Below are 22,349 nucleotides of genomic sequence, written 5' to 3' on the forward strand. Positions count from 1 at the left end.
GGAGAAATCTCAACACATTCCATGTTGGGGCCTTTCTTGTTGTGGATGTTAGCCCCACCCACACAAGTGAGGTCTTTTTTATTAGAAATGTGGGAACACTGGATGTTATCGCTTTTGTAAGTCCTTGCATAATCTGGAACTTTCCATCAGAGAAACATGAATATTATGTCATTTTTGTTTAGTTTGATATTTGCAGGGTAATCTTGGTAAGACACCACTCTGCACTCCCCACCATTCTAGTCTGGGGTTCGTAATTTACTGTTGGTGTAGGCCAACCCAGCGCCCAAATAAGACACCTTCTCCATCACATCACTCTGTCTCATCAAATAAAAAATCTTGATGTTGAAATCTTGTGTATTTGACAATTTCCTGTCCTGTGTCTTAGGCCCATTCACACATGTAGGGTACCTTTTTCATTTTTGCAAAACACCATCTAAACTACATGATATTGTGGGTAGCGTTTGCTCGAACGGAGGGAAAATGTAGGTACCTAAGCGGGCTGTGTACCTTGATGAATGTGTGACTACACGAACAGCCCAGCCCCCCCAGGCCGTGAAGTAATACGAAACCGTAAATAGGTCTGAAAGAGCTTACACAAGGAGAGATAGGGAGTAACTCTTTTTCTCAAACACTAACGAGCAACATGCTACTCTATTCGAACTATGTATCCGCTGACAGCCCTGAATAATGCTCCAAACCAGCTAACTGCAACATTGAGTTGGCAGAAACATGTCTGCACCTTTCAGGGATGACGGAACCCCTTACTTACTTAAGGTACCACCGAACAAAGGAGACCTTTGTGCTATACTTTAAGGTATTTTTAACCAAACAGCTGGATCCCAGTATTATGCAGAGAAATACTACACCCTAAGAACTTCTCCCACCAATTGGGATTGAGTCCAACCTGGTAGCAACGTCTTACCTGGGCGGGATGAGGTGGACAATGATGACGCATACCACATCACGTGGATGAGAGCACCTCATCCAAATCTTTCTCAGACCCAGAAGGGGCCTTGAAACCGAAGGACAAATAGCTCGGAATATGAGTCTCCCTTTCTGGAGACTTCTTCACCACACTGTCTTGTGCTTTGTATGTTGTGTTGTGGGAGGGAGTCTGGTGGTCAGTCCTTCCTTTAGCTCAAAGTGATTTTATTATTTACAGCCAAAATTTTCCAATAGATTTGTTTTGTCATCTTATTTCCGTGCATTATGATACTTTAACTTCTCTATTTATAAAACTGTAGGTACTATATGGTAAAGAAACAAAACATGGTGGATTAGCCAGGTCTGACATATTGAAATGGGTATTAACATTGTACCATGTTGAGTGCCAACGAGCAGGTGGTGCCCATTGCTTCAATAAAATAAAACAGGCCATCTAAGACTCCCGAGAAGAGTAGCCAGTGTCTTATACTTAACTCTGTGCATTTGATCCCCCCTCAACCCCCATGAGGGCAAAATTGCGTTCAGCTGTGCCTATGCCTTCTCTGTTATTCTACCAACAAGTGAAATTACCCTCTGAATAAACGTTTTAGAACTTCTTCACACTCGACTCACCAAAACCTTTCAGTTTAACAACTACAGATCTACTGGCTTTCCTAATGCTTTTAATGAATGGTACTATGTACACAAAACATTTAATTAATATGTTGATTAATATGTTGATTCAGATCAAGGTAGTGGATTTGAAAAATAAAATAATGGTGGGCATATCTACATTTTGAGTGATTTGTGGAACTCCGAAACATCCGCTAAATCTCAAGCTGCTTTGAGTGGGTAAAGAACCATTTGATAAATATAAGTCAAAGAGCTTGGAGCAGTGGAATTAGGAGTGTTTGGTGCTTGGATTCCTGTGGGCACCATTCTTTTTGGCCAGGGCCAACTTTGAACCAAAGGCAAAACCTAAGAGTGATGAATGCATAAGGGGGAAAGCAACAAGGCTCCAAATGAGGCACACAGACACAAAAAAAAAAGAGTACTGAGAACCAACAGGAAGGTGATGAAAGGGTCAGATTGAGCACTAGCTGAATGTTGAAAGAGTTTGTAGTACTTAAATGGTCGAACAGGTGACAGATGCATTTGGGAGCGCATCTTGAGCATTAAGGGAGAAATAAAGGATGGGAGACAGACCCGTCAAAGAAATAGAGGCTGAAGAAATAGAGAAAAGAAGAGGTTTCGAAACATCTTTGTTTAAATTATGATTTTGTTTGCATTTTGCAGTACTTGCTTCAGAGAATATAAGGAAAAATGTCCTAGCTAACATACCGGAAGGTTTCAGTTCTATTAGGATACGGATGTGAGGATTATGCCTTAACTTTCTTCACTTTATTTTTCAGCAGCCATTTTCAGAACCACTAAACAGGACTTCATTTCCCATGAAGCCTTGGGAAAAAGTCAAACAATAAATTTTCCAATCCAAAACCGGGGACCCATTTATAGTCCGTCGCCCCTCTTGCCGCCTCTTCTTTCATCATGCAACGCAAGCCGTTCACCGACGTCCTCAATATTGTTTAGATGAATCAGTTCCTACAGAAACAGATGTCCTGTAAAACTCTTAAACCAATGAATTCTGAGGGCACAGAGTGCATAAACAATACAGTAAACATAACAAAAGAGTTATCATGGTACATCAGTTATGACTGAATTAAATACCCACCCTTACAAAGGACTGAATTATTTACCCACCCTTACGAAGGAGTGTTCTTCCGTTTTAGGCAGGAATATGCTCCAGATTCTTGGGAGGGCTAATCCTCGCCTCCGTGTCCTTAATCGAAATGCAACTTTTTGTTACATCAGCGAGGAAATATATTCATTCTCTGTCTGGACCGGAGGCATGGCTTATGCTTGTTTAAAGCTTATCAATCACCATTGAGGTGATATTAGGGACTGGCTTAACGTTACATCTTTTAAAAGTAGAATCCAAAGACCAGTCTGCGGCGTTGAGGATATTCTCTAACCGCACCCCAGGAAAAATGCTTTCAATGCTATGGCTCCTCTTACTGAATGAACACCAAATATCTTTGTATCAATGCCAGCTTCCTGCATGGATCATTTAACCCATCTAGCAATGGGGGAGATGAGGCTGCCTTATGTGGCTTCTTGAGGGCAATTAAGAGTTGTCGTTCTCCATGTGGGCAGAGTTCCGCCGTCATAGACTCATATGCTTTGATGAATCTGACCACGCACACAACTTGGGGGAAACTGCAAAGAAAGGATAAGACACCACTCGTGAATTACATTTCGTCCTTCATGAAATATGGAAAGTAACCCCCTCGGTTGAATACTCTACTTGTTAAATCTAGAGCTCTAACGTCCAAGACTCGTCTGCATGAGAGGAAACCTATCCGGTTGGCCAACTTGGCTGATTACTTTTTCCTTGAGAGGCATTTGTTGGATTGCCCAGACAGGAATAGGGTCAAAACATTATTGACGTCCCCAAAGGCTGAGTATATGGGATCTGGAGGAAGGAACAGCCTAATGCCCTATAGTAGTTTCAAACCAGTAGGTTGTTCCCCTACAGAATGATCACCAACATGGGCATTGCCAGCCGAGCTTGTCGATCTAAACGTATAGATTGACCTATAAGCCAGACCTTCAGAGGCTTATGAAGTGGTAAATTCAAGACATGGAGAACATCAGCCCCACTGTATCCAAGCATCTTTGATGACCCCAGCCTTCAAGACCAAGCGGATTGGTATTGTTTAATGGTACTGTCAGCCCATGCTTTCGAGGGGAGGGCCGCAGCTTGCAATGAAAGTCCTAGGACTTTCCAATGTCCCCGATAATCTTCCACTCCATAAGATTTAGAGACCCTTCCAGGATCAGATTATGCTGATTCCCCTCTGGATCGCAAAGGAGATCTGGAAATAGGGGTATACACATTAGAAAATCCCAGGAAAGTTCCAGAAGAACCAGATACAAAACTTGCGATCTCCAAACTGAGGTCACTACCCATAAGTCCACCTGTTATCTCTGCATCTGGGTGGAAAGACACATGGTCATTTAAAATGGGGGAAACGCGTACCCTGTCTTCTGATACCAATTCTGGAGAAAAGCATTGGTCGCTGTCGCACCGGTGTCTGGTCTCCAGCTGAAGTATCTGTGTAAGTGGAGATCCAGGCGGGATGTAAAGAGGTCCGCTGAGAACAGGCCCCAACTGTCTTGCAGAGCCTGAAAGACTGAGGAGTTCAATTTCCAAAGGCTGCTTGAATGGATGTTCCAGGGAGACGTTCTGCCTTTACAGAAATTTGATTCTTGTGACATTAGTCCCAGATGTTCCTGGCCAGATCTGAAAGGGCTTTCAGTCTTGTGCCCCCTAAGTGATTGATATAGCATAATGCTGCTACGTTGTCCATTTTCTGCAAAACGCAGCATTGTGCCAAACCTTTGGTCAAACATTTGACCGCGAACAAGGCTGCCAAAAGTTTTAGGCAATTCATGTGAATGGACTTTTCGTGAGAATACCATTGTCCTCCTGTGGAGAATTCATCACACCTGGTGCCCCAGCCCATGCCGATCACTGTGTCTTGAAGGGAGATGAATATTGCCTGACCGTTCCATGTCTCCATGTGGGCTAACCAACACTGAAGTTCCTCTTTGGCTTCCTCTGACAGAGGTACTACTTGAGACGACGTAAGTCCCTTCCGAAGGTGGAAGGCTTTGAGCCGCTGAAGTGCTTGATAGTGAATAGGCCCCAGGAATACGGCCTGGATTGAGGACAATGGTAGTCCTACTACCTGGGCAATTTGTCAGAGATAGGTGGACCGCTTGGATACCATCTGTTGTAGTTTGTGCCTGATCTTGTTGACTTTCTGAGAAAGAAGGCTGAGAGTAGCTTGAACTAAATTCACAACAAATCCAAGAAACACTAGCTTTTATGTGGGAACCAGAACCAACTTCGTTGGGTTGATAATGAAGCCCAGGGACCCCAAAAACTGAGATCGCCATCTGGAGTTGTACGTTGATAGTCTGTGAACACTGGTCTAGGAGAAGTGTGTCTTCTATAAACACAATAAGCTAAATGTCCCGGGCTCTGAGATACTCGTCCATGGGTGCATCACCTTGATGAAGCACCATGGGACGACAACAGTCCGAAGGGGAGGCTCGTGAACTCATAAGTTCGCCCCGTCATTGGAATTTGAGGAAACGGTGATGTGGCAGGAGGATAGAGATGGTGAGGTATGCGTCCTTGAGTTCGAAATGTACCATCCAGTCATTTGGTTTAAGGAGATCTCTTAGGAAGTGTATGCCCTCTATTTTGAAGTGTCGGAACACCAACCATTCGTAGAACTCCTTTAGGTTTCCATGAGGAATAGATTGCTGAGGAGCGGACAAAACTATATGGATGGGGAGACGTTTCCACAATGGTGGTTTTGGTGATCAGAATCGAAGGAAACAAGCCTAGACGAGGCGATAAAAATATGCTACTTTGGGCAGAAAAACCTAGTATGTGAAAGACACCAGATTCAACACATACAGGAAAGTTTTAGTATTGTTTGATTTATTGTATACAAATTATTTTTTAACTTTATCTCATTTGTTTAAAAAACATTGATTTACCATAAATAGACTTGTTTGCATGAAAGGAATTATATACAATACAGATGTCGGCAAAGATACATCAGGCGTTGGTGTAACTGGTCTTAGTAATTCAGTGAATGCACAGTTCTGATATATATCCTGAATTGTTATCTCTAATTTGTTTGAATTCATAAAGCCATATCGATCATTTTAGACAGTCTTTTCATATATCTTATATGAACAATTGGCATAATGGAATTAGGAAAACTAGCGGTAGTTTAGCACTAGGCCCGTTTTGGCGATGCCTTTTTCAGGATTCCATCTCAGTGAACACTATCTGAAACTAAACAACAATGGGCTTGTGCAAACGTCAATGGTGTATGTGGAGTAATTTCTCTTTATCAAAGCTTCTCACAAGTTGGTTGTACAGTGTTAAACAGTCAACTTCACATGTTTAAGAACACTATAGAGTATTGTTTGTTCTTCTTTTATTTCGAACGACTGCCCAGCCAACACGTGTTTCGTCTGGGGAATACCCCACGACTTCTTCAAGAGTGAAGCACGAACCCGGCACCACCACATGGTACACGTTTCCAGACCAGATACAAATCTAGAGTTCATTTTACACACACCAGCTGGGACATAGGGAGATAGGTAATGCTATCTCCCCATATAACTCCTCAATATCATTCATGGTGCCCAGATGAATAGGCAGGCAGTTGTCTTTTTGGGGATCCCCCAATGTATTTATAGTGCACTGGACTTGTCCATGGTATGAGAGGGCAATGTAAATGTTGGGGTTCTCCCAAGTAGTTATGATGGTCTCTAAGGCCAGTGTGACACAGTGCTAACCTCCCAGGACACCACGCACCTAATTATATGCAGAGTAAAGGCCTGCCTGGGCCGGTGTCCCACAGTAATAAGTGAGCGCTTAATATAGCGCGCTCGAGCTGAGCGCAGCAAATGTGTAATTGCGGACCCCATGGGTATTTAATGCTCCAGAAGTGAGGGGCAACACTTCACTCGCAAGACTCGCGGATACTGTGCTCTTGTTCAGCTCTGTAATGGAATGAGCGAGCTGGTTGGGAGTGGCGAAGCACTAAATGTGCATATCCTGAGCAATGCGTCACCCTCTTGTGGCTGAAGGACCACACAGCGTGTGGCCCTCACCATGCGGCGCCAAATCAAGACAAGAACCGGCTGCTGAGGAGTGACAAACGTTCCCACGGCCACGTTGAAAGAAAAGAAGTGATTAGCAGTAATACTATACATGGCAATGACTCTGTCCACATGCAGTAACAAGCATTTGCTTTGCAATAGGTCTCGCATTTACCCGAGTTTGAGCTATTGGCATTGTAAAAGACAATGCCTTTTATTTATGTGTTAATTATCAAAACAGATAAATAAAAGGTACTGTCATATACAATGCCAATAGCTTAAATGATCGCAAAGGCAAGACCTATTGCATTGCATTGCAAATGCTTGTTCTTTTGTTCTAGCAGGGCAATTAATTTTGTAGGAGTAGAATTTCTGCACAAGAGGAGTAGGAGACATGCCGCATGTTGGGGCCGAAGGGGGAGAGCCCAGACAGACAAGAGAGAAGTGGTAACGGGGCGAAGGAAAGGAATGGAAACAAATGTAGTCTATATTGTATTGGTGACTCGGGAAAGGGGAACGTTAGAAATGAGGTACAGAGGAAGTAAGAAAGTGGGAAAAGGACAGCGATATAGAAGGCACTGGTTGGGGCGAAAAGAGGGCACTTGGACTAGGGGTGGAGGGAACGTGAGAACAGAGAGAAAGAAGACTGGTGCTTGGAGATCGTGAGGCGGAAATAGGGACGAGTCGGATGCAGGGCACTTTGATGGGAGGGATAATAAAAGGAAAAGGCAAAGACGGGGTTTCGTAGGATGAGAAACGAGGTGGTAGAATGGAGGCGGGAGGTAAATGCAAGAGAAAAGGGTTTGTTTGGGAGAAGAAAGGAGGGGAAGTGAGGAAAAGCGAGATGGTGAGGGAGAAACTGAAAGGGACGGGTGAGATCGAGGTATCGACGCGTGAGGTAAAGTAGAGATCGGGATGATGACTCGGGGAAACATTATGGGAGAGCAGCAAAGGAGGGGTTTAGGTCAAGAGAGCCCACAATAAACCTAGGTTCAAAGTAACGAAACGCCTTACTATGGAGCTAATAATTCTCCCTCAGTGAGGGGCAAGTCGTGACCACAGCACTGCAATGCCTAAAGTCTGGCTCCAGAACCACAGCCCTGCGGACTACCTCAACTCTGCAATGAATAAACAAAGGGGATTCGCCATAATATTGACCGCAAACTGGAGATTAAAAGGAGGACACAAATAACCTCCGAAATCAAGGTCTCATTCTAAAACTGCAGTTTTTAGGGAGAAATAATATTTTAACACGCTACTGGACCGAAGTCTTTTTTCACGGAGGTGCGTTTGTTGCACTTGTTAAGCTCGGAATGAGGGGCAGCGCACTTGTTTTGAGTCCCCTCCTCAATTCCGCACGAGTTCCCAGTGTAAATCTTATAAAGTATTACCTTGCAAAATATGCGAGGGGCAGAGTCCACGTGAAATATGTTGGAAAACTCAGCGTCCTGGGATCAGGTGCAGACAAACACATGCAAATCTGCACTGGGGCTACTCCCTTAGAACACGAGCTACACCGAACATGTTTCAAACACAATGTAAAGTTTTGGACTTCCCTTTTATGGACAATGTAAAGGCTTAATGATTTGCATTTGGCTGGAGGAAGAGACGCAGCAAGACGACGTGCGCATGCACATCGCCTGTCCAGGCGTGCACATGTCCTGTCCCCCTTCGGCCAAGAAACCGACAACAATAGATCTCGCGAAGGTGAGCAGCACGAGACCTAAAAACAAGCGATAACATGGCCCAAAGGCCAAAGGGACTTATCTTGGCTGCTGGAGCAGCGAAGAAAGAGGAGGCAGCAAGAGGGACGATAGACTAAAAATGGATCCCTGGTTATGCATTGGACAATTTACTGTTTGACTTTTTCCTAAGGTTTCATGGGAAATTAAGTCCTGTTATATGGTTTTGATAGTGACAGCTGAAAAATGTGAAAAGTGAAGAAAGTTAAGGCATAATCCTCGCCTCCGATCCTGACATCGAATCAATGTTTTTTTTTTAATGAAAATACACCATTGAAATAATGTCAGATCCTATTTTGGTAGCAAGTATAAACAACTCCAACTTAATTAATTTTGTAGTAATGCAGATTGAACACACATTATTTACATTTAATGCATGTTTTGACTGTGCAGTCATCTTATTTTTACGTTAATGTTTTTGCAATACTATACTGTGTTTTCACGGGATATTACTTCTATTTCCCACTTACGCTTCTTAATCAATTTGATTTCCAGGTTTATGTCACAACCTAATGACAGTACGTACCATCAGTGGGAGAATTGACCTTGAGTAAAAAATGTTTTATTTTTTTTAGGATGAAGGCCGTGGTCAGGGCTTCACTGATGGTTCTTACCAAAGTAAACAGCTTTTCAAGTGCGATGAAGAGTGTGGAGTTTTTGTTGCACTGGACAAACTTGAGTTGTATGACGAAGAAGATGATGAACTGGAGATTGACTATGCATCCCCCATAGACCCTTTACAGGCCGAAGTACCACCTTTGGATATCAACTCCAGGGTTTCTTTGAAAATTGGAGAAGGAATGGAATTTGGCACAGTCATTTTCTGTGACGTCTTACCTGGAAAGGAAAGTTTGGGGTTCTTTGTCGGAGTGGATATGGTGAGATACTTTCATTTTTTTCTGTCGCCTTTGTTTACACAAACTTTTGAAGGCATTTAAAAATGCTGTTCCCAACTCATGAAGTTGCACGTTAATGAAAAAGAAGCTTTTGGCTCCCATTGTTTCTGAAGTCAGTGAAGGCTACCTTTGTTTCAGTGGGTGTAAGGGAGGCCCGTGTACTTAGTTTTAACCGAAGTGGGTCTTCAAGGTTATTTGTTAGCAGGTTAATTTATACAGTTCAGTGTCATACCAGACTTCCTTTTGCTTTGCGGTTTCAGTACATTGTTATTTTGCCCAAGGTAGAGGAGATTTCTGCAATGCAGGTGAAAGGTGATTAGGAAACACACTTTCACCAGCACCTGTCTCAGTCACGTAAAACACCAATCGACCAAAACAGAAAATAGACTAGACTTTCTCCTCGTGTGTGTAACCACATCCTGTCCGTTTTCAAGTCCAATAAAAAATGTTCTTTCCAAAATGACACATTTTAGTTTGGGTAGAGGCTGATATTTAAAAGTGTGTGTTTTAAGAGATGCAAACATTTAAAGAAAAGTTCAAGTGAGAGTTTATGATCCAATAAAAAAATATCTAGTCACACACTATTTTAATAACATGGTCTCTTTATATTCATTGATGGGTCATTTGCTTAGTGTTACACGCAGTTGGCAATTAAAAAGAATTTGCACTTTCCCAGAAATGAATTTTTTTATAATGCAACACCTCTTTAAGATCAAATGTTGAATAGATAATGCATTCTTAATAGAACATGTTCAAAATAAAAGCTACAGCAGAAATGAAATTAGTAATCCAACTATTTCTTTCCAAACCTGAAAGTAACAATGCTAAAAAAGAGGTCCAAATGTTAATAAATTTCATACGTTTCAAGACCTGATTGAACAATCCGACCTACAAAATGATAAATAATTTTTCGTCTGCTTCTTCTTATCCTGTGAAAGATTGTTACTCCTAATTAGATCAACTACCTGCATCCACTCTTCCTTAGTATAAAGGACTAGTGAAATATAGTTCGTTCTGAACTGAGTTGTGGTCAACTATGTCTCAGTACTTAGTCAACATAGGTGCTTGGATAAGGTTCATCTAGTAAGTAAGGCAAGCGCTTGGTATGCGTCGTCATTAAAGAAACCTAGTAACATGATTCTATAATGCATGAAGTGTATGACATTTTCTCTAAGGTATGGACACCAACTGTGTGGTCCGTTGCTAGGGACTCAAAGGAACGCTTCCAAACTATGCAATGGTCTAATGCCAAAAAAAGAAATGCTTATCTATTCTCATGCACCCTGGAAAAGCTAGAGGCTGAGTCAGAGGCTCCACATCGCAGCATGATCTAAGCAGAAACATAATTTATCGCTGAAATGATCATGGCCATAGCAATAGTAGTCAGCAGCACAAATGCACAGTGAGACAATGTTCTCAGGTGTGTAATATGTAGAACATCCAGCAGATTAAACATCCCTACAAAAGGCCATCACTCAGCCTGATGACATCAGACGCCATTAGAGTGATGCGAAGATTGCCTTGCCATTCCAGGTATCCATGTGGTCTAGCGATCAATAAATGTTTATTTTTGCTTCCTCTGAAAAGGCCACCAACTCTGAATTGGTGAGTTCTTTTACAGATAATGTAACTTCGGACTCTGAAAGGCCCCATAGTAAACTTGTCTTTTCAATCTGAATTGTTTGTTGATCATGAACCTCAGGCTCTGAAGAAAATCCATGGCCATCTTCACATCTTGCTGAAGATATGTTACCTTTACCATGCAGCCTTTGTCACTTGGTACTTTTCCACATAGTCTTTACAACAACGGTAAGTACCATACAGGCCATTTCCAAGTATTTCATTATCCAGGCAAAACTTTTTTTATATGACAAAAGCAAGTGTGTGTGTGTTTATGTGCACATATATAAACACACATTTAAAATGATCAATATAGGTATACGTAAATATATTTTTATATGCGTATAGTTATAATATATATACACACACATACAAAATTATTATGTCACTTAAATAGGGGTAGTAAGGGGTTTATAGGGTTCAGGGTTTGGTAGGGATAAGGGGTAGTAATGAATTGTTAGGGTTTAGGGATCAGTAGATTACGGGATAGTAAGAATGTTTTAGGGTTCAAGGATGGGTATGGGTAAGGGGTGTTTATGGTTCAGGGATGGGTAGGGTAAGAAGTTGGTGAGGGGTTTTTAGGATTCTGTGATGGGCAGAGATAATGGTTAGCAAGGGATATTTTAATGTTCAGGATTGGTTAGGGGTGATGGACAGTAAGGGTTTTTTAAGGTTCAGGGTTGGGTAAGGGGTTTTTGGTTGTAGTGATGGGTAGCCTTAAGGGGCTTTTAGGGTTTAGAGTTGAGTAAGGAGATTTTAAAGTTATGGATAGGTAGAGGTAATGGGTTGTGATTTTGTTTTTGTTTTTTGTTCTTTTAGGATTTAGGGATGTTAGCAGGGTTTACATTTTATGGATAGATATAAAAAGATAGGGAGATTGTATGGCTGTTCCCCCATTTTAAGAGCAAATATATATTTATACTAAAATGGGATTCCCACCATTTAAGCATATAGAAAAGGGAAAAAAAATATGTTTATAGATATATACATCTCTATCAATGCTAGTAGTTTCACCTTGTAAAAGTACAACATTGTAATTGAATTTGTTGTAATGGTCAACATGTTGTGTTATGCATTGTAATTTTTCCCACATCCTGCTCGTTAACAACTGATATTAGTTCTTGAAGGGTGAGCAGATCCTGGGACTTGGTAATCATGTAGTCAAGGTAAATTATTTAGTTTGCTGTATCCATCCAGGCTGTTGTGAAAGAGCTTTCTCATTCATTCCCCCAATTGTACTTGGGAAGCATAAATCAGGCTCTCTTTAATATTTGGCTCGAACTCCATGGTTGGAGTTTCTCGTGATTCTCCCTCATTTCATTCCAGCGGTTAAAGAGAATACATTTAGTACACTTCTGGTTCTTCCCTTAAATGCCTTTGCTGACCCCTAGGTACTTCTCAGGACCTTGGTCTTATTATTGGCAGGGCAAGTGCCACCTGCCACTTCTTGCCTTCCCTAACGTATTTGGGCTTAAAGCCTTTCTCATAGACCTCCTTGTTTTATCCAGTGCTGTAAATGTGCTGACAGATTTGCTCACCTTAACCTACGGGTCACTAAAAACCAACATGTGCTACTAGGCCTGTTTCAGAAGTCACCAGTTCTCCCTGTTTTAGATCGATTTATAATTAAAAGGGTGCAGCTGCACAGTGATAAAATAGCTGAATTTGTGCTCCCTGACTTGCTGATGGCACATTGGACCATTCATCACAGTATTTCTGGTTAGTAGAAGAACTTTAGCCTAAGCTGTCTCAGTTTACCAAGTCAACGAGTTTATTCTGACAAGTCCAGGAAGTTGTTCTGGCTAGCCATAAGGTGCATTCCCTACCGTACCTCCAGTCGGGGGATCCAAGAGGATGGACAGCTTTGGGGAAGAAAATGTTTTCTTCCACCAGCCTGGCACTGTGGTCTGTGACCACTTACCTTTTGGGCTGCTATTCCCACACCCTGTGGGATACGGTTGTGCAGGTGCTGCCAATGGTCCCAGAGAAGGCTCAGACCATAATTTCTGAGGCTGTTACAGATGGGACAGATCCATTGAAGTTGGCAATATGATGTGGACTAGACACACTAGACAGTGTTTTCGTTGACTGTAGCCTTACGGTGCCATGGCTGGTTGCAACCGACTGGCTTTTCGGGAGATGTCCAACACTCTCTTATGTACATACCCTTTGGTGGCTCACTTCTCTTCGAAGACTAGGTGGATTCAGTTTTAGTGAGGTTTAAGGACAGCAGGGATACGGCCTGGTCCTTTCCATGACCCCTTGTCACCCTCAATCCGCCATTCGCTTCTTTCGTGGCCACGGATGGGGCTTACAGCCTCATCCTTACCTGACCAGTCATCACGGCATGCAAGCGTTCCAGTCTCCGCGTCGCCATGGACACGGCACCTACTGGCTCCGTGGGTCGTGCAGCTAGCGGTCAGGTCAGTCCATAAACCCCCCATCAGCTGTAGCATCCAAACCCTCCTAGTATGTCCGCTTACCATCATGGGCACCCAGTGGGCCGCAGCTTCCGCCACCACCTTCGCCACTGGCAGTCCATACCATCGGAAAATTCGGTTTGCAGATTGGCCAAAGCGGCTACTCCTTCCCATTTGAAAGTACCCCCCTCCATGCCACTTACATGCGATAGGCAGATGGGGGACTACCTATCTTTTATCCGCCAGGAAGTGATGGCTCTTTTGGCCCTAGAGAGAGTGTTCACACTAGAAGTGAGTTGTGATTGTTATTCCCGCGAACAAGCCCAAGAAGGAGGGAAGCCTTTGTCCTTTTCTAGACCTATGCTCTCAACTTCTTCCTCAAGAAGAAGTTCAAACTGTTCACTTTAGCTCAGGTCCTATCTGCTCTGAACCCAGAAGACTGGATGGCAATGTTGGAATTGCTGGACGCAAATTTCCATATTCCTGTCCTGCCTGCCCACAGGCATTACCTGCGGTTCACAGTGGGCCACAAGTACTTTCAGTTCACTGTGCTCTCTTTTGGCCTCACCAGCGCCCCTCGGGTGTTCACTAAGGTGATGGCTGTGGTTGCAGCTCATATGCAGAGATTGGAGAGTACCAGTCTTCCCAATCTCGACAACTGGCTGTTGAAGGTGGACCAACCCCAGGCTATCGTCTCCCACCTTCAGACTACAGCATACCTCCTGCATTCGCAATCAGCATGCCATAGTCACACCTGACTCCCTCTCAGATGCTCCCTCTCATTGGCGCTGCTCTGGACACAGTGCAGTTTCGTGTCTATCCTCCCCAACGGAGAGTCTAAAATATTCAGGCTATAATACCAATGTTTCAGCCTCTATCCTGGATTTTGGTGAGACTGCCTCAGAGCCTGCTAGACCTTATGGGCTTCTGCATCCTGCTGGTGACACATGCCCGTTGTCATATGCAGGCTTTGCAGCGGGACCAGAATTTCCAGTGGGCGCAGCATCATGGGAATCTCTCTGACATGGTCCAGATCTCTGAGGGAACTGCAAAAGATCTGCAGTGGTGGTTAACAAACCGTGATTTAGACAGCTACAGACCACTCTCCCTTCACCAACCAGATCTTACAGTAGTGACAGATGCGTCACTTTTGTGCCTGGGTGATCATATAGGAGAGGTGGAGATCATAAGACACTGGGAAGTCTGGTGCAGGGGTTCACAGACAACACCATCGCCATGTGGTACTGCAACAAACAGGGCAGTGTGGGGTCGTGGACTCCTTGTCGAGGTCCTACATCTCTGGACATGGCTGGAACAGCAGGGCATTTCCCTGGTGGTTCAACATCTGTTGGGTTCTTTAAAGTTCTGAGCAGCCAAACTCAGCTAGAGATGTCTCGCTGAGCACGAATAGCGATGCCATCCGTAGGTGGTACAAGGTCTCTTTCAGCAGTGGGCAGAGCCTTGGTTAGATCTGTGCGCCACTTATGAGAAAGAACAATGCCAGCACTTATGCTTGCTGGAGTTTCCAAGGCGGCTGTTGCTCTGAGACACATTTTTCTCAAGTGTAGCTCAAGCCTCCAGTATGCTTTTCCACCAATACTACTCCTGCCCAGAGTTCTCAAGAAGAGCAGGAACGGCCGGGCCCAAATTATTCTGGTTTTTTTTCAGGTTGGGCACGGAGAACCAGGTATCCCGAGCTGTTGAGCATGGCCATCGGTCGAACAATCAGGCTGCCCATTCTGGAGGATAGTCTGTTGCAGCAGCAGGGGAGAGTTCTCCACTCTAACTTGTCAACGCTCCGCCTTCTTGTTTGTAGATTAAGTGGCCACATTTGACAGCTTTAGACCTTCCGCCCAAAGTCTGCAATGTTATTCTGGCAGTCAGGCTTCCCTCCAGCAAGATGGTATACGCCTGCCGTTGGTGCAAATTTGTAGCACAGTGTGCAGAGAAACAAGTGGACCTTCTTTCTGCTCCCCTTTCTCAGATTCTCCTGTTTGTTCTTTCCTTTGCCCAGCAGGGCTCTGCTATTGGCACTGTTAACAGATATCTTTCTGCAGTATCTGCTTTTCTGCAGTTGCTTGACCAACCTTCCATTTTCCAGTCCCCTATTGTACATAGGTTTATGAAAGATTTGCAACATATGTTTCTGCCTTTTCCCTTGATTATTCCTCAGCGGGACCTTAATCTGGCCTTAAGTTCATAGGTGCAATCCGTTTGAGCACTTCCATAACTGTCCTCTCAGGCTCCTTACCATCAAGACGGCCTTCCTAGTGCCCATAACATGTGCCCATAACATTTGCCCAGAAGGTCAGTGAGCTTCAGGCCTAGTCATCCAAGCCTCCTTAACTGAACTTCTACCGGGACAAACTGGTACTTGTATGAGGGCTTCCTTTCTTCCAAAAGTGCTCACTCTTTTTCACGTAGGCCAAACCATAACTCTGCCTACTTTTTACGCTCCGCCTCATCCCTCTAAAGGAAGAGGAGCGACTTCACTGTCTGGAACCAAAAAGAGCATTGGTTTCTACCTTGACCGCAAACAAGAGTTCCGGGTGAACGACCAACTCTTCGTGGAGTATGTCAGATTGAAGAAAGGATGGGTCATGCAGAAGCACACCATCTTCCGATGGATTGTGCTCTGTATAAAGATTTGCTACACATTGGCTAAAACGCGAACCCCCAGAGGGTTTATGTGCTCATTCCACTAGAGCTAAAGCTGCCACCACTGCGTTAGCATGCGGGTTCCGGTCCTTGGCATCTGCCAGGTGGCACAGTGAGCTTCTTACATACTTTACACACATTTGAAAAACCAACAGTTTGGCACTCAGTCTAAAGGTGAGACCTAATGGATTTTTCCCACTTTTTTCCTTTACCGACCCACATGTGTCATCCTGGATTGGTAAATTAAAAAGAAAAGAAAATAGTGCCAGTGTCCCAGTGTCTGCCATGTTAGATCAGTAAACAAAAATAGAAAATGCTCAGCAAATCATGTAGGAGAGAAATACTGGCTTTGTACGAAACTGGGGTTGGCTGTGGCACACATGCTCAAAAGTAACAAGACCAAGAATAAAAAGGCAACATGAAAAGAAGCATCAAACATTGTTCTTGGGTCCATAAGTGTTCAAACACATCAGCCTTTAGATCGCTTGTATTTGGTGTGCAGCTAACACTTAAAATGAAATAATTTTTTGACCAATCAGTTTAGGTTGTCACTGACAGCATGGTATCTGTTCAGTCTAGCCCCTTTTTACTTTTAAGTACAAACATATGAAAACACACAAAGGTATGCAACCATAAAGAAATCATTATTTTTTCGGATTTGAACAAAAACATCCCAAACAATACAAACTTTTATATAAATAAAGAAATGTATCTGTGCTAGATATAAAGCAGCATCAGGTTTCCAGTCCTACTCAGGGTAGAGAAAAGAGCAAGCAGGATGCTAGTTTGAAGGGTGACATGTATGTCCTTCTTGCAATGGGTAGAGACTAAAATATGAGTTAAAAGTAAAGGCAGAGCATCATTGTTTGTTTCCTGTACATAATGTATCCTCATAATGTAAAGAAGATGTCAAAAAAGTGGAGGAAGTGATAATTGTTAGTTTTTATTGTCCTTTACATTGGCAGCACAGGACAATAGAGGGAGTGTAAACACCATGGTTTGTGGACCTGGGGGTGGGAGGTAACACTATGAAGAGAGGCATGAAGATGATGGAACAAAAGGAAGGGAAACAATAACATTAAAGAAGTGATGGGGGAAGTGAGAGCAAGTCTGTGATGGAACTGATTGAAAAACTGAAGCTTTACAAGTAGGTTTGGGCACAGCATATGCAAGGGATAAATGCAGAATGCAGCTGGGCAATGGCAAGAATGAAAGCGAACAAGGGGCAACATCTATGCACAGACCCTCCCTTCTATTTTCTGATTATACCATGCTTTGTGATCAGGAAAAATGTGTGAAAAACTTTGGTTTTCTATTTCAGGATAATCCAATTGGAAACTGGGATGGACGATATAATGGAATTCAACTTTGTAGTTTTGCCAGTGTTGAAAGTACCCTCCTGCTTCACATAAATGATATTATCCCAGGTAGGATTCTTTAAAATTTCACAAGCAGTTGTTTGTGAAATTCAACAGCAGTAATTTGGGATTACTACAGATAATGTTTGTGTACAGCCAGATAAGTAGGATTTTCTTTTTGAATGCATGCCACTAGCTCCAAAGCAAAATTGTATTTTAGGATTTTCTGAGCCAGTTTTTCCACATTAAGGGCCTGATTTAGAGCTTCTGGATAATAGAAAATCCTCAGTTTTGTGAAAGAATTGCTTAGTTCTCATTTGGAGGATTCTACTTAGATGAAGTGTTGATACTAATAAAAAGTTGAAACAAGTACTAAGTCCTCCACTGGAAAATGCTACTTCTGTGGATAATGTTGAGCAGGAATTTCTTCAACCATGCTATTCCAGTTGCAGCTTCAATTCTATTGGTGTTATTCCAACAAAGTTGAATCCTTCAAGGTATGATTTGGAACTTGCGCCACTAACTGGAGGACTTTCTGTGAAACATACCTCTACCCTAAGTCTTAAAGGCATTACATGCGTGTTTGCAAAGCATTTGATACTTATTTTAGAACCTTATACTTGTTGTGACTGCCGTCATGACTGTGGTACGAATACCTAGAAGACTCCACATGAAAACCGTGTGTTGCATGCAGTGAGTAAAGATTAAACTAAGCTTGATTGGGATCATTCTTTAATATATTTTGACCTTCACTACTCTACTAAACCATCTGCATCACCAGTCTGTAAACTTTCTGGCCTTTCCCCCTAAAATGTTAAAATATGATGCACAACTTTAATGATGATACTTAATGTGGTGTCAGCTCCTTAACTACCACGATGGAGATTGTGGCGACCAGGGTTTCTGATGATATTGGTCCTGTGAAAAGGATCCGCAATGTTAAAAAACATGTGTTTCCTGCTTGAATTACAGAAAAGTGTGGGGCGGTGTGTGGAATGAGAACATTATCTGAGACAGATAAGACCGACAGTTCAAGTATATGACTCACAGCTGGCTCTTTAGGTAAATGAGCAAGAGTGGAGAAGCTGATACAAGCTGCCTTTGCCAATTTCCAGCGATGCCGTATCGACCTGCAGCGCATGATGTAGCGAGACAGCTCCATGAGAAAAGAGCCTGAATTGCTGTTCTCCAGCACAACAGAATGGTCCCTCATAATGTGCGTCATTACAAGCACTAAAAACAAGATGGAAGGAACTTTGCAATGCATGACCTTCTCACCCACCTACCTCCAGTTCACATTGGCAAGGAGAATATACATCTGCTAATTGCTGAGCTATTGTTTGACCTCAGTCCTCTTTGCAGTCTATCCTGCCACTGTAGTAAGCACGCAGGGGATGAATGGAGGAAGGGACACCTGGTGAGGGTGGTTTGAAGCAAAGGTACCAGCGGGGCACAAAAACAGCTGTGTGAAAAAAAAATTCCCCACTGCTCCTAGATCTCTTCTCTCCAGGTGATTCGTTGTTGTGAGAAATAGGAGAACAATTCTCTTGCTATCAGAACAAGTGTACTGGCACTCTTTCTGTTTCTAGGGCATCTGCGTGCTTTGCTTGCACCTCTTGCACTGTCAATTTTGATCAGAACAACTCGAATTCTTATACCACATTGCTCCGGCTACCAGTGGAAGTCAAGATGGTCAAGGCCATTTGCAGAAAGAGCATCAGGGTGATTACAGTGCTACGGATAGCCACTTTCCCTGTTAAAAGCATTCCATTGCAGCACTGGATTGGCAGACCTTTGTCACTGCTGCTCACTGCAATGGGCCGATGTCCTTACAATGCCGAAGATTCATACGTTTTGAATGACAGTTACAATCAACCAATGACTGATAAACTTGAACTGATGAGCATGTGAGTGATTCTTACAAAAACGTGCTCTATAGAGTACTGACTTAGCTAAAGTGCTAGTTCTTGAACGAGAAATGAAACTTGTTAATGTAGATTACAGAAACGTCATTCGTATCCCTGGAGTTTTATTCTTTTAACCCTATTTTTAGGGATTCTCTCCCTCTGCAGCTCCTATTCTTACTGAACCGCTTTAGAATGGTGCTAAAATCTTACTTTTTCTTTTTTTTAGAGAGAATTAGGTAAGAGACCTTTTAGCTAGTAGCGTACATCTTTCCAATACCGTAATTCATTTATTTATTGGCAACCTCCCATTCATGAATTGAAACTTTAGGTTTCTGACAAAATGTCATTGTCCTATTTTGCGAAGTATCAAACTGTCTTCTATCCATTTTGTCCACTTCTACTGTGGCCTTTAAAGCATTTCCCCTTTTAAGAAAAGCTGCATATTTATGTTGATACGTTGTTTGCAGTGGGGTAGTTTTCCTCTACTTGTAGCTCGTTGTTTAAATTTGACAGGTATCTAATTTTGATTATTCTCTAATACTTGTAGCAACTGTTATAAATGAAGGTGATTTTTGTGCAAACAGTTAACTTACATTCTGAAATGTTTCAGAAGCAGTGTCACAGGAAAGGAGGCCGCTGAAACTTGCTTTTCCATCCAGAAGTGGCAGTGAAAAGGGATTATCCAATCATAGTAAACCAAAGGCCTCAGGTAAATGATGTCCATATTGGCAGAAACATATATATCGAATGTGATAAAAGTATAACCCCTTTACTGAGGAGTTTCTGCATTATACAGACGTCTGCCCCTCCTCGTCTCCTTCTCGCATTCGTGATTGGCTGCAGGCCCTCTTAGCCTTGCCCCTTTTAAAACCTTCACACACTAGCCTACCTTCCTCATGTGTGTGAATGTGATGTTCTCAGCACCTCTCTGCCTGCGCAAGGTACTGTAAATATTGTTGTCCTGAGCTATCTTTTCCTGGTAAGATACTGGTTTCCTATTGCTGATGCTTCTTTGTTGGGCATCCCCGTAAAATAACATACATGGGCCCATTATCTTGATTTGATGAATTGTTACTTATTAAGCGCTCGAATGCCGCGGCGTCTTGGCCATGTCTTCTCCATGTCTGTGTTCACTCTCTCTATTGCTTTGTTTGTGACTTCCTATCCTTCCTGTGAGAGCCATTTTACTTTCCTTGGAAGTCACCTGAAACTCTAATGGGTAACTCTTCTATCAATATCTCTGTTTTACTTGTGTCTCCAGTCCCCTCCTCTACGTCCACCTAATTACAGATATGTATTTTTTTTTAAAAAGCCTTGTAGCTTCCGTGCCTCTTTTCCTCTTTCTGTTGACATCTGCTTCTTCCCAAGGCTTTTTTTACTTTTTTTGTGTTCCGATTTATATTTTATTACTGATCCAGCACAGACCAAGCTAATGACCTAAAGAGTGCTGTTACATTAGTGTGTAATTCACAATAATGTAGAGTAGGCCTTTTTTTTAAGTTTGACCTAAAATGTGGGAGGGTGGAGGGTGAGTCGCTCCTTTAAGAGATTTGTGCCCTTACTGAAATAAAAGTAAAGGAATGCTTCTCCTAACCTGATTTCAAATCGAGTGATGTTTTAGCTTCCTGTGTTGTGTTGACGTTTTTCAGGCCGATATTGGGTAGGTTTGGATGTTGCTGCTTGGTAGGTGATGATGCATGTATTTAAGTCAGCTTAGGTAAAGTATTATTGGATTTTCCTATCAGTGAAACTTGATACTAGACCCTTGATTTGTTTTTATAACTTGAGGGCACGGCGAGGGTGCCGCCATATGCATAATTCATAATTAATTCAACTAATCTCTCTGATGTCACATCTGGGGAGGCACTGGAGTCAAGTTAGAGCCTTGATACGACCTACTGGTGTAAGTGAGTTATTTCCACTTGGTTGGCCAAGCCTGGCTCGGATTCTTGAGATGAGAAATTTGCCTGTAGGTAGAGTATCCAACGACATTGTTGTCACAGAAAGTAATTCAGTCCATGCACATGTTCACTACATGATGAAAAATGTCGGAAACACTTCTCTTACACAAAATTGAGTAATTGCCAAATCCATGCTACTACTATCAAGTTCTTGGGTTTTATCTCATCACTGATGAGGTGCAAATTGACCTACAAGAGGTAACAAGCAGCAAACCTCTAATGGCCTTTGTTTTCATCGTCAAATAGGTGCAAAGCTTCTCAGGAGTTGCAAAGTTTTACCACTGTTTAGAACAGGATTTTTTGGTCAAGTTTGCTGGAAAATCGCATGCACTGTTTCTTGGCAACCTATTGTATCTAAAAAACAAAACTAAAAAACTATAAATAGGGGCTTTTATCCAGCCCATTACTTACATTCATTGGCATCCTATTTGCTCTTCTTTACTGCCCTCTAATTCGGCAGCGCATTCAAGCCACCACTTACTGTGCCACCTCCTTTTCTTTCTGTGGCTTATGGAGCAAGTACAGACTGACTAGCCATAATGAATGTCTGTCCGCTACTCACGCTTTGATTGAGGTACAATTTATTTATTTATTGCAGTTTTATATAGCGAGAACTCGATTCCACCAGAAGGTATTGGAGCATTTTATATGAGCACCAGTTACATTACCCATTAGACTTTTATGGTCACGTCTTCCCATACCTAAAAAAAATGACCAGCTTTCGAGGGATGCAGGATCATCACCATGCGAGTTAAGTATCGGAATTTCTGCTTTAAGTTTTAAAGCTGCAACATACCGTTTAAAAAAAATATTTATCTTTATTAGCATTTTAACGAAATCGACAATTTGAATACAATCAGGAGAAGAAAAAAGGAACAAAAAACAATAACAGGAACCAAAACTGATTGCAACTACCATCACTGCCTACAATCATGGGTGTTAGCCCCACCAATACAAATATATCTCACCAATTATTCAGGGAGTTGTCCAGTAGCGGTCCATCTTATGACATACTTATTCCAAACTGAAATCTGTGGACCTCTCGCAGATTTCCACTTCATCGCGATCCTGCGTTAAGCTAAGCCCAACGCAAGATCAATCAAGTGATT

General features: G+C 42.6%; 1 protein-coding gene across 12 annotated transcripts in view; it reads left to right on the top strand.

Annotated features, from left to right (window-relative positions):
- The window catches only part of CYLD (CYLD lysine 63 deubiquitinase), a 434,005-nt gene that overhangs the window by 146,687 nt on the left and 264,969 nt on the right, over positions 1–22,349 (top strand). For 6 of the 12 annotated variants that reach the window (XM_085638705.1, XM_085638695.1, XM_085638700.1 and 3 more), the window contains 3 exons: positions 8,996–9,298; positions 17,336–17,441; positions 19,893–19,988. In XM_085638705.1, the coding sequence (XP_085494831.1) occupies positions 8,996–9,298; positions 17,336–17,441; positions 19,893–19,988 (505 nt within the window). Of the gene's footprint in view, positions 1–8,995; positions 9,299–17,335; positions 17,442–19,889; positions 19,989–22,349 lie in introns of all 12 variants that reach the window. The other 6 variants (XM_085638699.1, XM_085638698.1, XM_085638697.1 and 3 more) reach the window with 1 other exon arrangement.

The sequence above is a fragment of the Triturus cristatus genome, chromosome 12 (assembly GCF_964204655.1).
Source record: "Triturus cristatus chromosome 12, aTriCri1.1, whole genome shotgun sequence".
NCBI lineage: Eukaryota > Metazoa > Chordata > Amphibia > Caudata > Salamandridae > Triturus > Triturus cristatus.